This window comes from Danio aesculapii, chromosome 11, assembly GCF_903798145.1.
Source record: "Danio aesculapii chromosome 11, fDanAes4.1, whole genome shotgun sequence".
In the NCBI taxonomy this organism is placed as follows: domain Eukaryota; kingdom Metazoa; phylum Chordata; class Actinopteri; order Cypriniformes; family Danionidae; genus Danio; species Danio aesculapii.
The window spans coordinates 1,322,587-1,336,252 of record NC_079445.1 but is presented as its reverse complement, the minus strand read 5'-3'; the positions used below and the strand labels follow the sequence as shown (position 1 = coordinate 1,336,252).

At 36.7% G+C, this 13,666-nt stretch overlaps 2 protein-coding genes and 1 non-coding gene across 5 annotated transcripts in view; 2 read left to right on the top strand and 1 right to left on the bottom strand.

The window, feature by feature from the left end:
• The first annotated feature begins 3,710 nt into the window (after positions 1-3,710).
• Positions 3,711-8,677, top strand: rpl29 (ribosomal protein L29). 2 transcript variants are annotated; one of them, XM_056468105.1, is made up of 4 exons: positions 3,711-3,771; positions 4,564-4,613; positions 5,300-5,364; positions 8,514-8,677. In XM_056468105.1, exons 2-4 carry the CDS (start codon positions 4,577-4,579, stop codon positions 8,604-8,606), a joined length of 195 nt encoding a protein of 64 aa, XP_056324080.1. In that variant the 5' UTR covers positions 3,711-3,771; positions 4,564-4,576; the 3' UTR covers positions 8,607-8,677. The 2 variants fall into 2 exon arrangements, with proteins under 2 accessions (XP_056324080.1, XP_056324081.1); XM_056468106.1 differs by having other exon boundaries at positions 3,722-3,771; positions 4,561-4,613.
• A 1,686-nt stretch (positions 8,678-10,363) lies between these two features.
• Positions 10,364-10,435, bottom strand: trnae-uuc (transfer RNA glutamic acid (anticodon UUC)). Its single transcript has one exon. It is a non-coding gene; the product is annotated as a tRNA-Glu (tRNA).
• A 1,274-nt stretch (positions 10,436-11,709) lies between these two features.
• Positions 11,710-13,666, top strand: part of iars1 (isoleucyl-tRNA synthetase 1) — a 72,393-nt gene continuing 70,436 nt past the window's right edge. Inside the window, exons 1-2 of one of the 2 annotated variants that reach the window (XM_056467808.1) lie at positions 11,710-11,767; positions 13,510-13,633. In XM_056467808.1, coding sequence (XP_056323783.1) covers positions 13,515-13,633 — 119 coding nt within the window. In that variant the 5' untranslated portion in view covers positions 11,710-11,767; positions 13,510-13,514. Of the gene's footprint in view, positions 11,768-13,486; positions 13,634-13,666 lie in introns of those variants that run through there. The other variant, XM_056467807.1, reaches the window with a different exon arrangement.

Here is a 13,666-nt window from a genome sequence, read left to right as displayed (position 1 = left end):
ATCACGATTATTCAAAACGATTATCAGTTGAAGTCAAAATTATTAGCCCTCCTGTGAATTTTTTAATTTTTTTATAAATATTTCCCAAATGATGTTTAACAGATTTAGGAAATTTTCACAGTAATTCCTATAATATTTTTTCTTCTGGAGAAAGTCTTATTTGTTTTATTTTGGCTAGAATAAAAGCAGGTTTAAATATTTTGAAACCTATTTTAAGGTCAATATTATTAGCCCCCTTACGATATATATTTTTGGATTGTCTGCAGAAGAAACTACTGTTATACAATCACTTGCCTAATTACCCTAATTAAGCCTTTGAATCCCACTTTAATCTGAATGCTTGAGTTTTGAAGAATATCTAGTCAATATTATTTACTGTCATCATAGCACAGATAAAAGAAATCAGTTATTAGAAATCATTAAATCATTAATAATAAAAGTTATGAGAAGTTATTTAGTGGGGTTTATTTATAAACTGATTTCGAGAGGATCACGTGCTTATGATCAACACGGCTAGCTCCTCATTAGCTCCGTAATCTGCCCCATTAGATGATTATGGAGGCATTATAAATAACCAGAGTTTTTCACTCCAGTTATCTTCGTCTTGAAGCTTCCTCCCCTACTTCCACCCCTACTTCCACCTCCTTTTTCGATAGGGCGACACGGTGGCCCAGCGGCTAGCACTGTTGCCTCACAGCAAGATCACCGCTGGTCTAACCTCCTATCTGGCTGGTTGTTGTTTCTGTGCGGAGTTTACATGTTCTCCCCGTGTTTGCGTGGGTTTCCCCCGGGTTCCCCTGTTTCCTTCCACCGTCCAAAAACATAAACCATAACCAATCAACTAAACCAAACTATCACCCAAGACAACCTTAGTTTACACTTCTCACACGGCGACAAGCAGGGGAGTTCTCGAGACCTACCTGAGCTCAAACTCCCCTCTCGCACTTCTAACGGGAGGGAGCCCCGGGCTCGAGGATATTACGAGCTCAGGGCTCTCTCCCGGGACAGCATGCCAAATACGCTTTATTGATTATCAGCTAAGTGTAAACTCTTGAAATCTATTATGTTCAGAAATGTGTTGAAAAAAAAACTTCTTTCCATTAAACAGTAATTGGGGAAATGTGTCGCTAATAATTCAGGAGGGCTAATAATTCTGACTTCAACTGTATATATTCAGTTATTATCCTCCCTGTAAATAAGGGAAATAAATACAATAGAATAAAAATATGAACCAAACTGTGCTTTAAGCATCTTCACTGTAGGAAAAACACTGTAATTATAGCTCCAGCAGTCCTTCAGTCAAGAGCAGTGAGGGATTTTCTCCTTTTGTTGTTTGATTAATGATAAATACAGTCGGCAGCAGGAATATTGTGCGCTGTCTCTTTAAGAGCAGTGAGGGATTTTCTCCTTTTGTTGTTTAATTAATGATAAATACAGTCGGCAGCAGGAATATTGTGCGCTGTCTCTTTAAGAGCAGTGCGGTTCTGATTTATGGTTTCTCTTTCACATGTCTTTTAATTCTCAACTGGTTTGTTTATTACACAAATGAGGTTAATAAGAATAATCACTAAACACTGCTAATTGACCATTAAAGCGCTCACATTAAGATGACTTTAGATGTGTGTGCTCTGCACGTCTCTGAGGCTGAGCGCACACACACACACACAACACCATGCGGTCTCATTCGCGCTTTAAATACATGAATGATTGGAATGTACATTAATAAATGCTGCGCATCCCCTGCTGCAGACGTTACATTACAGCACATGCTTTTAGTCATTTCCACGTGAAACTGAGCTTTGCAGAGAAACAAATGTGTACAACTGGAAAGGGGACGGTGTGATGGAATAATCGCTTATATTGATTAATGCTTTCTCATAATCGTTAGAAGCCAAAATCGAAACTGAATTTTCGATTAATTGCGCCGCCCTAATGTGTATGATATTGTTACATGATTTTAGACAACACATAAGTTTAATTTGTGTTCATTTTTGACAGTATATCTACTGAATTATCATTATAAAGCTACAATACTTATTGTGAATTTGCTGCAACCCTATGGTGCTCTTCAGTAGTTTTGTCAAAAATGGATTTCATCAGAATGGTGCAAATTTTGGTAACCGTTTTGGTACTTGTAATGTAAACTCACACTCACTTTAAACGTTGTACTTATTCAGCAATAATCTGCCTATAGCGACTTCTTTTAAAAACACCATATGAAGTGCTTCAAAACATTCCTGATTCATAACTATAATGATTACACGTTGGACATTTGATAGCATATGTATATTCCCTAAAATAAAAAGGTTATTTTGACCACCATTGGAGCAGCAGCAGAATGATTAATTAAATACTGTAAATTTTGCTTTTTTCCATCAAATGTAATGACATTTCAGTGTTGCTTCAGGGTTTATTGTATGAATGTAAGCATCTTTAGCTCTTCTCGGGGTACAGATTTGTTTGTCATGTTGATGTATCATTATTTTCATATGGAAGTTGTATTTTGTAACATCATGCAACCCAGGCTCATTATGGATACGTACCCCTGTATACATTTCTGGGGAGCGCCATTTACGTCCCAGGAGGTACGTTTTTGCAGTTTTTGATTTCCTGATCCAGCAGAGGCCGCTGTGTACGCTTTTTCAGATCTCAGATTTCTCTTGCGAGTGCCATTTGCGCCTGCTGATCTCACCAGAGGCCGCTGTCGACTGATTGACTGACCCACCGTCATCCTTCCTAAACCCTTCCGACAGTGTTTTCCAAAGCACTGATGTTTTTTTACCATGTTTTCAGATCTTATCACAATTTCACCCTGTTATTTACTTGTTTTATTTTATGTTTTACCTGCTTTCTTGAACTCCTTCGTCACGGTCAGCTTCTCTCTGCATCTTAAGTCTGCTGACGTACACGGTGAGCTACTGGGCAAACTGCTAACAGCGGAAAAGCCGTCCACATGGAGGTAAGCGTTCAGCTGGTAGCGTGAAAAGAAACAGAAGCCGTCTGTGGCATCATACGTAGCTCTGGCTACATAATTTGCGCTCTCCAGAAATGTATACGGGGGTACGTTTTCACAATGAGCCTGTGTTGACATTATGCATACATTTTGAGCATTCTTATTTTGTCATTATGTAAACAACTTGTTCATACTGTTTGAAATATTAATACTGTATTTCTCAATGAATTTGTCTGAAGCCTCTTTCATCAACAAAGTGTGACTGAGAACTTTTATGTTCAGTTTAGTTCATAATTGTGCAGTACTTTTTATTTAAATGCAATTTCAGGTATAATCTAGCATATCTGACAAGTTACATTGTTAGCATTGGTTAACCACTCAACAAATTAATAGTTTACAGTAGGGCTGCGTGACACAGAAAGACTTTTAATTTACAGAGCTTCCGTTGAACTGTATATCGTTATTAAATCGCCACTTTTAAGGTCTGTTTTTTTAATCACTGATCTTCACTGCCTGATTGATATACGATGTAAATAGGGTCTCAGAATGTTCAAGAAGCACTGCATTAAATGATGTATTTATTTTACTCCAGTATTGCAAGCGGATTTTCATCTCGTTTCACACTTGAACAACTAAATTAATGCTTAAGTATATTTACTGATCATATATTAATTACGTCGAAAAAAGAAAAAGAGACGTTAATGTTAATAAAAGTCTTTTTGTTTACATGTTGGCTGAGCATCCGGCGGGGGGACTCTTATCTCCAGCAATGCCCCCTTTCTCTCTCTCTTCCGGTTGTTCTGCGCTTCGTGTGGCAGGTATGGAGATGATCTCCGGGCTTTTATAAAATCTGAATTAATCCTCAATAGTCATCAAGTGTTGTTGAAATATAAATTCTGTATTGAGTAGAGTGACGCGTCAGCTACTCTTAATGTGCGGTAGTGAGTCCGAACTGTTACGATTCAGTGATTAAAACGGTATGGTTACCGGCGCCTTTAGCATTGCGCTAATGTACCATTTACATATATGCTGGGCTAAAAATGAATCGATATCTAAAATCAGGTAGTTTAATTAGTAAATACAGCGGCAAACAGGCGTGTATTTTGTTTTTGTAAGTGTATGATGATGTATATCTTTCAGATTAAAGTATATCGTTGCAAATTATGCTGGTTCTTCATCGTTTATTTTGTAATGTAAAATATGTAGTTTACTGTAATACTTTTCCATAATATGCACTTTTACACGCAACAATAAGCATGCAGACAAACTTTTAATTTACATTTAGCATTTTATAAATGTATTTAACCTTTTGAACACATTTAATCACATTTTATTGAATATTTCTGCTTTCAAGATCAAACATTTTGCTCTGAAGTACTAAAAATCTCATATTTAAGTATATACTTTAAAGAGGAAATAAAACTCGTCATGTTCATTTAATGAGTATAATTATAAACTAATTGAATTTAATTTACTTTAAATGCACTATATTGTGATGCATGTCGTTATCAGCATGTGTATTGTGGTTTAAAATGTGTCGTATTGCACAGCTCTTTGTGTGTAACTTGCTCTTGTACTAAATGTGTGTGTTGCTGTTTTTATTTTTGCAGACGGTGATCAGAAATGGCCAAGTCCAAGAACCACACCACACACAACCAGTGTAAGTATATTGAGGTTAAGTTGGGTTTGTATTCGTTCGTTTCTGAACATTGACATCAGTGTGACGCTCTCTATATCGTTTATTGTGCTACTTTGAATAATGGGTCTGAAATGGCTGTAGATATGACTTCAAAACAACATCAGCCCTATTTAACTGACTGTGAATAATATTGTACTTTGATAGTCATTGATAATGTGATTTCACGGTTTAGAATTTGCACTTTTCTTAATCATTAAGTAGAAAGTCTAAATGTGCGAAAATAAAACCAACTTTACACCAATTGAAAGCAACATTAATGACTCAATTTTCACTGAATATTCAGGTAAAGTTGGTTTTATATTTGTATATTCGTTCATTTTTGAGCAGTGACACCTTTTCAGGCTCTCTATATTGTTTATTACGCTATACTTTGAATATTCGGTCTGAAATGGCATGTAAATATGACTTTATATGACTTTCAATTAACATTAGCGCTATTTAATTGACTGTGAACAATGTGGTACTTTGATATTCATTGGCTGATAATGTGATTTCACTATTTAGAATTTGCAAATAATATTTCTCTGAAGTTATATTAAGTAAAAAAGTCCAAATGTGCGGCTATAAATCCAACTAGTTTATCCTAGTTGTCTGTCTGTCTGTGTGTGTGGTGAGCGTTTACTGACTCTGTGTTTGTGTTTTTGCAGCTCGTAAGTGGCACAGAAATGGCATCAAGAAGCCACGATCTCAGAGATACGAGTCTCTCAAAGGGGTAAGAGACACTTAAACTCTTTTCCTCTATGTCTGCAGTAGGCCTGCACGATGTATTGAAACATAGCTGTGCGATATCTAGGGATGGCTGACGTGAAACTGACGTTTCGACATGGTGTCGAGATCCCAAAGCGCAAGTGTTTCGAAACACTGTACCGAAGCATGATCCGAAACACCTGGTCACATGACTAAAGCGATTCAAAGCATTGATTAGTTCAGAAGCGTTTCGAAACCTGGAGAATCTGCATTTGACTGACAGGGTCGGTTGAACATTTCTGTCTCGTATGGCCTAGTGCAGTGTTTCCCAACCCTGTTCCTGAAGGCACACCGACAGTACACATTTTCAACCTCTCCCTAATCAAACACCCCTGAATCAACTCAGCGGAACATTAGAAAAGACCCCAAAACCTGACACGAATGGGTCAGAAAAGGGAGACATCCAAAATATGTACTGTTGGTGTGCCTCCAGGAACAGGGTTGGGAAACACTGGCCTAGTGGACTGTCCATGTGCGTCTTGTTACAGACTTCAAATGACTTGGTTTCGATTGCTGACTTGTACAAATACTCCAAAATCATGATTTTATGTATTTTAATCATGTTACTGTTATAGTGTAGTCTAGATAGGATACATCTGCAGATACGCCATCAATTTAGCATCATTTTCGTAACTGTAAAACAATAATTATTTTTACAGTACTATGATGGTTGGGGTAGACGTTCATAAAATACAATAAATGGGAAATTTAATGAATAATATAAATAATTCTTGTTAACTTCTGTCCACAACTGTATCTGATCTATCAACAGCTCTGTTTTATGACCAAAACAAGCCATAATTATTCACGAAGTGTTTATTCAGATGTCAGACCAATGTTAAAACCGAACGATGCACGAACAAAGCATCTCAAACTGATATTAAAGCATTTCAAAACAGCTGTATTAGCCTGGATTCGAACCAACAATCCCCGCATGGCAGTCAAGAACCCTAACCACTCCACTATATCACTTGAGGGTTCATTCCTACAGAGTTTGGGTTTAATACCTCAATCTGCTCAACTGTTCTTTGCTGAAGCTGTTCCAGTGCAATGCATAAATGACCACTAGGTGTCACTGTAGAGTGGGGTTTTGAAACGTTTCGAAGCTTCGACACATTTGCTCCGACTGTTTCAGTGTTTCATGAAGCCTCGCTTTGCCCACCGCTAGCAATATGATATCGCAGGGAAGTGCAGTAAATGAAGTTAAAGGTCCTGTGAAGTGCTTTGAAATGTGCGTCTTTTTATTCAGTGTTTGACGTAATCTCTACTGAAACACGAAGAGAGGGCGGGACATAGTGTAGCTCCTCCCCTCTACAGTAGAACAGCCAGTAGTGTTTAGTTTTTCTCACGGCTCTGCCAGTGAGAGTGGTTGAGATCATATTAAAAGCCAATGGGAAGAAGTGGACGGGGCATATCTGGGTGCTGTGTAGTTCATGCAATCCATAAAATTCCTGCTAGATCTGACGTCAAGCGTTGAAGGCTACGTAGCATACAGATGCGGATCACGTGTCAATATAGCATCATTTTTGTGACGCTGTATAACAATTAATCTTTCTGCAGTACTTTCACTGTTGGGATTAGGGTAGATGTTTAAAAATGTCAGTTTATCAGGTAATTTAATTAATACTCCGTACAACTTGAACTCGCTTAGAATTTCCCCTTAAGAAATGGGACGGCACCTTCACACGTCAAATGTCATTGCGATCTCTTCATATGAGATCGGCGACTGCTGTAGTTATTCCAGTTGCATTATTATTTGGTGTTTATCGTCAGGAAATCACAGAAGGCGACGATATCATGTTATCATAACGATATAATAAGTTTGAAACTGTCATGCATTTACACTGCCGCCATATTCATCGATGGAAACACAAGAAAACATTACAGCAGACACAGTAAAGCTGCGGTCACACTTGACTTTTCCTCCTATAGACTTCCATTCATACGCACGCGAATGCGTCAGACCAGAAACGCAGGGTCATGCGTCAAGTTTCTGCGGTGCAAAGTTCAAGCTTGGTGAACTCTGACCTGCAAAATCGCATCACTTGACTGTGTGAGACCAATCGAGGATCAAAACAGGACCTCTGAACAAAAAATTTAAAGCATGGAGCAATCGCTCGCTTTTTTTAATTTCTCATCATCATGTTTAATCCCGCCCCTTTTCTCAGCGCCGCACGACAGAATTTCGCACACACAAAGCCCGGTGTGACCGCAGCTTAAGGCGCTCATTCCCAGCCACTAGACCAGGGGTGTCCAGACCTGATCCTGGAGAGTTTAGCTCCAACCCTAATCAAACACACCTGAAGCAGCTAATCAGGCTCTTACTAGATATACTAGAAACTTCCGAGCAGGTGTGTTGAAGCTGAACGCAGCAGGACACCGGCCCTCCAGGATCGAGTTTGGACACCCATGCGCTAGACTTTTCTGACAGGGTATTCGAGCGTCAGATGTGAAAGTATGTTGTGGGATTACTGAACAGGAGTTATTATTGTGGATTATACACTCACCGGCCACTTTATTAGGTACACCCGTCCAGCTGCTGGTTAACGCACATTTGTAATCAGCCAATCACATGGCAGCAGCTCAATGCATTTAGGCATGTAGACATGGTCAAGACGATCTCAAAGCGAGCATCAGAATGGGCAAGAAAGGGGATTTAAGTGACTTTGAACGTGGCATGGTTGTTGGTGCCAGACGGGCTGCTCTGAGTATTTCAGAAACTGCTGTTATGAATGTATTAAAGCATGTGCTGGTTTGCTTTAATATTCTTAATGCTCAAAAATACTAACTTGTGCGTTTTCTGACTCGCGTGTGCAGCCGTGTTGCTGGTGTATTCTGATCCCCTTGGTTTTTAGTGTAATCCTGAAAAAACTCAGTTTCAAGGGCTGTCTAGCACTTGCCGTACGCCTTTAAGCTAAAGGCAATTGAGACACCCCTACTCCACCTGAATGTGCAAATCCAGGGATGAGTAGAACTGGGATTGGGCCTAAGTGCTTAAATTTGAAGCTATTGTACCTGGAAAGTCCTTGAGTTTGAGGTTAAGATGTATAAACCCTGTTTGTGCATGATTTTAACCCTGTGCAGGATGATTTCAGTGCATGTTCTCTGTAACAGGTGGATCCCAAATTCCTGAGGAACATGCGCTTTGCCAAGAAACACAACAAGAAGGGCGCGAAGACCATCGCAAGGAAAGAGGCGTCCAAATAGAGGAAAGACCTGCGGAGTCTCCAGTGTACAGATGATGATTTCTACACAATAAAGCCATGCTTTGAGAACGAGTCTGTGTCTGATCTCTCTCTGATCAGTGTAAAGCTGACGATCTGAACTCGCATGAGGGAAGTTGAATTATACCATGCAGGATTGACATTTCTGCACATTTATAATGGATGAAAACTTTGCAAATGATTTAAGATCCTCCTAATATTTAACTTATCGCAGCTGTTTCTAAAGGAATCATTGCATTTTATAAATGGTAGTGTTTGGGTCATTTTGAACCCAGTTATACATGAAGAATATTTAAAGATGTGTAAAATGTCGGAAACTGAATCATATTTGTCCATTTTGACCGCTTATGGGCCACAATTTAGATGATACTTGTGCAAATAATATATAATAATATTGCTGACAGAACTCAATGATTTACTTTAGGGATTCACAATTTTAGTGAAGATAAAACGTCTAAACATTGGTGACCATATGCACGATCATCATTCTGTGCGAGAGATATATTTATCAAAATGAATTCTGGGACTGAAGATTAATCGCTATCCAAAATAAGAGATTGTTTTAACAGTGTGTATCGTGTATATTTATGTATATGTGACACACACACATACGTAGAAACAAAACTAACACTGTAATTTAAAATATTTGTAAAAAGCAGTGTAAAATGTAGGAAACGATTTAGCTGATAATTGTGTAAATAATATACTGTTGACAGACCAATGCAGCAGGTAAATGCCTGCAGTTCTGAGAGTAGGTGTTCTCAAATTTTACACATTTAAAAACGGTATTTGTAATAAAAATAATAGATGCGATAAATAATATAATGTGATAATAAACTACTGAAGGGTTTGATGACAGGCTCTATTATTTTGTTTTACTGAAACGCAATACGGATTACCTACTAAAATAGTCTTAAGTACATTTGCAGTTTTATTTATATATATATATATATATATATATATAGATAGATAGATAGATATATATGTAGAGATATATAGATACAAAAATATGTTATATTATGGAGTTTATAATGCGTGAAATAAGTGCTGTTCAAAATGTTTAATATATTTGCTTTTGCGAATTATTGATGGTCGTATGGTACATTTTTTGGTAATGTTTGTGTGTTATGCTTCAGTGAATCAAATTTGTGTATTTATTTAAATTACATCTAGTTTATTAAGATTTATTAGGGTTTTCACTGTTTTGAGGGATATTTTGTGTATATATTTAGCTAACTTTTGCTTAGCTATTTCAGTGGTTACTGTGGGTCAAATTATACAAACTATGCAACTAATTGGACTTTATTTTTAGGCTATATGTAGACACAAATTCCTATTTTACAAGAAAATGTCTTGAGAACAATTACAGCGTCCATCGTCGCTCTACATCCGGGGCTCTTTTTAAATTGGTTTGTTCTCGCACATGGACTGACTGGCGCGATTATACACTCACAATGGTATAACCCATTATAGGGGCTGTCAAATGTTTATATTATCTATTATTTTAATTATTGATATAATGTTTTAAGATACAGATCGGATAAATTTATTCAAGTGTTGACCCCCATACATATTGTTTTGACGAGATTGGGGGTGAAACAAGTGTTAATTATTAAACCCCCCTGTAATTCGCACTCTGAACAGGACTATTCCTTTTGTGTGAGTAAAATCACGGACAAGCAAGCACTGCTGGAACTATTACGAGCGTGTGTTTTGGCGAAGACTGTAAATAAAATTGCATTCCCATACCGGGAGTCGAACCCGGGCCGCCTGGGTGAAAACCAGGAATCCTAACCGCTAGACCATATGGGACGTTCTGAACGCTCTGTGCAGGGTTATGGAGTTTTATTTGTCTAGAAGAGATACAGCTACGGCCTACTGTAAAAGATAATTATTAATAATTAGTCAATATTTATACAGTTTTCCATTAATTGTGTTTTATTAACGGCTAAACCTACTCATCACATTAATATAAAACAGTACTTGTTGTTTTAATGTGTGACAAAAACTATGCTGTGTGAATATGCTGTATCCTGTCTAGACTTCACTGCTTTTTGATTGCGAGATCGCGGTGGATGAGCATACCTATAACGCCTTTTTTGTGACACTGTACAACAATACTGAATATTTTTACATTAGTGTGAGGGGTCTGTTAAGGGTTGGGATGGGTTTGGCGTTAATAAAATACAATTTAATAGTTAACTTAATAAATAATATGAATAATACTCGACATAATTACTGTTTTTAAATTACTGTGAGGGTAGGGGTAGGGGTAGACGTTAATAAAATACAATTAATGGGTAATTTATTAAATAATATAAATAAATCTCGTTAACTCCCTGCTGTATCCCTTTTCATCAGCGCAGGTGACCACGTGACTCGCTCAGGGCTTCATCAGATCATACCGATCATAAAAATAATGCTGACCAAAAACATTCTCCTGCTGGAATGAGCTCATGCTCACATTTACAAGGTTATCACACGTAGACATTATAACAGATAGGTATCCATTACAAAGTCTATGTTATCACGCGCATGACAGGACTTTTATTTTTATTTCATTTTATTGGCGTCATCATTACCAGTTAAAGGGACAGTTCGCCCCAACATTAAAAAATCATCATTATTTACTCACACTCAAGTGGTTCTGAACTATTATGTGTTTCTTTCTCATGTTGAACACAAAATAATATTCTGAATAATGCTGGATAAAGCCGAAATTGATATACAGAAACAAACCACTATAAGAGTCAATCGCTGTTTTTTCCATTTTTCTTCAATATATCTTGTTTTGTGTTGAACAGAAATAAAAACCTCATGTTTACAACCACTCGAGTGTGAGTAAATAAGGAGGAAATTATATTTTTGGGTGAACTGTCCCTTCAACGTGTTGAGATGATATTCATAATTTCAAGAGAAGTCAAAGGAAGATAGTAAAATCTTAACATATATGTGATTTTTAAAAGCTTTTTTTATTAAGTCTGAAAGTAATGCACAACATTATGATCAATGAAACTTAAATAAAAGAGCGTTCCCATGTGGCTTTTATTATGTAAATTTCGGCTTGCATTTTGTGCGGTAGCGCAGGCGTTTCAGTCAGTTGCATCATTTCCGCTGTCTCTGTTCACCGGCGACGGCCAGCATGTGAGTGAGATCTGACACTTCATTTTTACATAAAACTTTCTCAAACACACTCACACATATATAACTTTACAGGCACACACACGTATATATCCACACGCACACTGCCTGCTTTGTGTTTATAGACTCGCTCATATACAGTCGAACTCGATGATTGGCTGCTAGCTGAGACTGTAGCTCCTGCTGCATAACTGTAGTCTGATACTGTCTAATAATAAACTATTATTAATCAGCTTATGAGCCTGTATGATTGACAGAATTGACATATATCAGTCAGTTTGACTCTCAGATCATTACTTTAATCTGTTTATGCAGTACAACACAGATATTACAACACTATGATGTTAATTCAGTGCTCTAAATATACTTAAAACACACTTTCAGCTCTGTTATTATGTAATGTTATATATAACTATATATATATATATATATATATATATATATATATATATATATATATATATATAAATAGTGTGTGTGTGTGTGTGTGTGTATATATATATATATATATATATATATATATATATATATATATATATATATATATATATAACTTACTAGTTAAACTTACTAGTGTGATCTTATTTAGCCTAATGTCAAATAGATGTTTAATGTGAAGTATTTACTTTAATGATCCGCATAACTTTAGTGAAGATAAATTGTCAATATATTAGTGAAAATATGCACCATCATCGTTCTGTGTAAGAGATATATTTGTGGAAATGAATTCTGTGATAGTGCTGGGTAAAGATGAACCGCTATCCAAAATAAAAGTTTGTTTTGACATATGATATGTGTGTATTGTATATATTTATTATGTATAGACCATTTTAATGTGGTCGTGTCATCGGCCCATGAACATTTCCTGCTTGTTATTAAACTATTTCATAACTGAATCAAGAGACAGTTCAATCATAACATGTTGAAACCGCTATCATAGCATTATTTATCAATATGTGGCTCTTTTTGGATTCTGGGAAGCTGTGGAAATTAAAAATGTAGAACAGGAAATACGTTGGGACCATTGCTTTTGTTTACATCCCTCAAAATGGTCTATATGTGATACACACACACATAGAAACAAAACTATACACACGTTTATAGTTTTATTTATAGTATAGACATTTTAATGTATGTATATTTGTATCATGTACATAAATATTATGTGTCTAAAAATAAACATTTTCTCAAATAGATGCATGCATGTGTGTATTCATATGTACACAATAAATATTTACAGCACACACACACACACACACACACACACACACACACACACACACACACACTTATGTCAAAACAAGCTTTTATTTTTGGATGCAAATGATGTTCGCCCAGCACTAATTCTGAGCTGTACTTATTCAAATATATGTGTGTGTGTGCGTGTGCGCGTGTGTGCGCGTATGTGCGTGTGTGTAAAATCTGAGTATTTTGGTCAACGTTCAGTTTAATGTTTCATCAAATTATTCTTGACCTAAATATGACTGACAAGAGTTTTGGACATAAAAACTATTATTATATTTAATATTTATATTAATATGACTATAAATATGTATATTGTATTTTAAATTCATGCATGTAAATGTAATTTAAACTTTAGTGTCTGTCTTCTGGAAATTATGGTCAACATGGATGATATTCACTATTCTTTGACCTGTAAAATTAAAGAAATATATATATATATATATATAGTGAATGTAAGAGAGCAGTGGTTTGAGTTCTGCTGTGGCTGGGATTAATTGCAGTCATCATGGTGGAAGCAGTGCCAGAGTCCATCCACTTCCCCACTGAGGAGGAGCAAATCCTGCAGTTTTGGCAGAAGAACGACTGTTTCCAGGAGTGTCTGAAGCAGTCAAAGAGCCGGCCCAGGTGAATAACACACACACACACACACACACACAC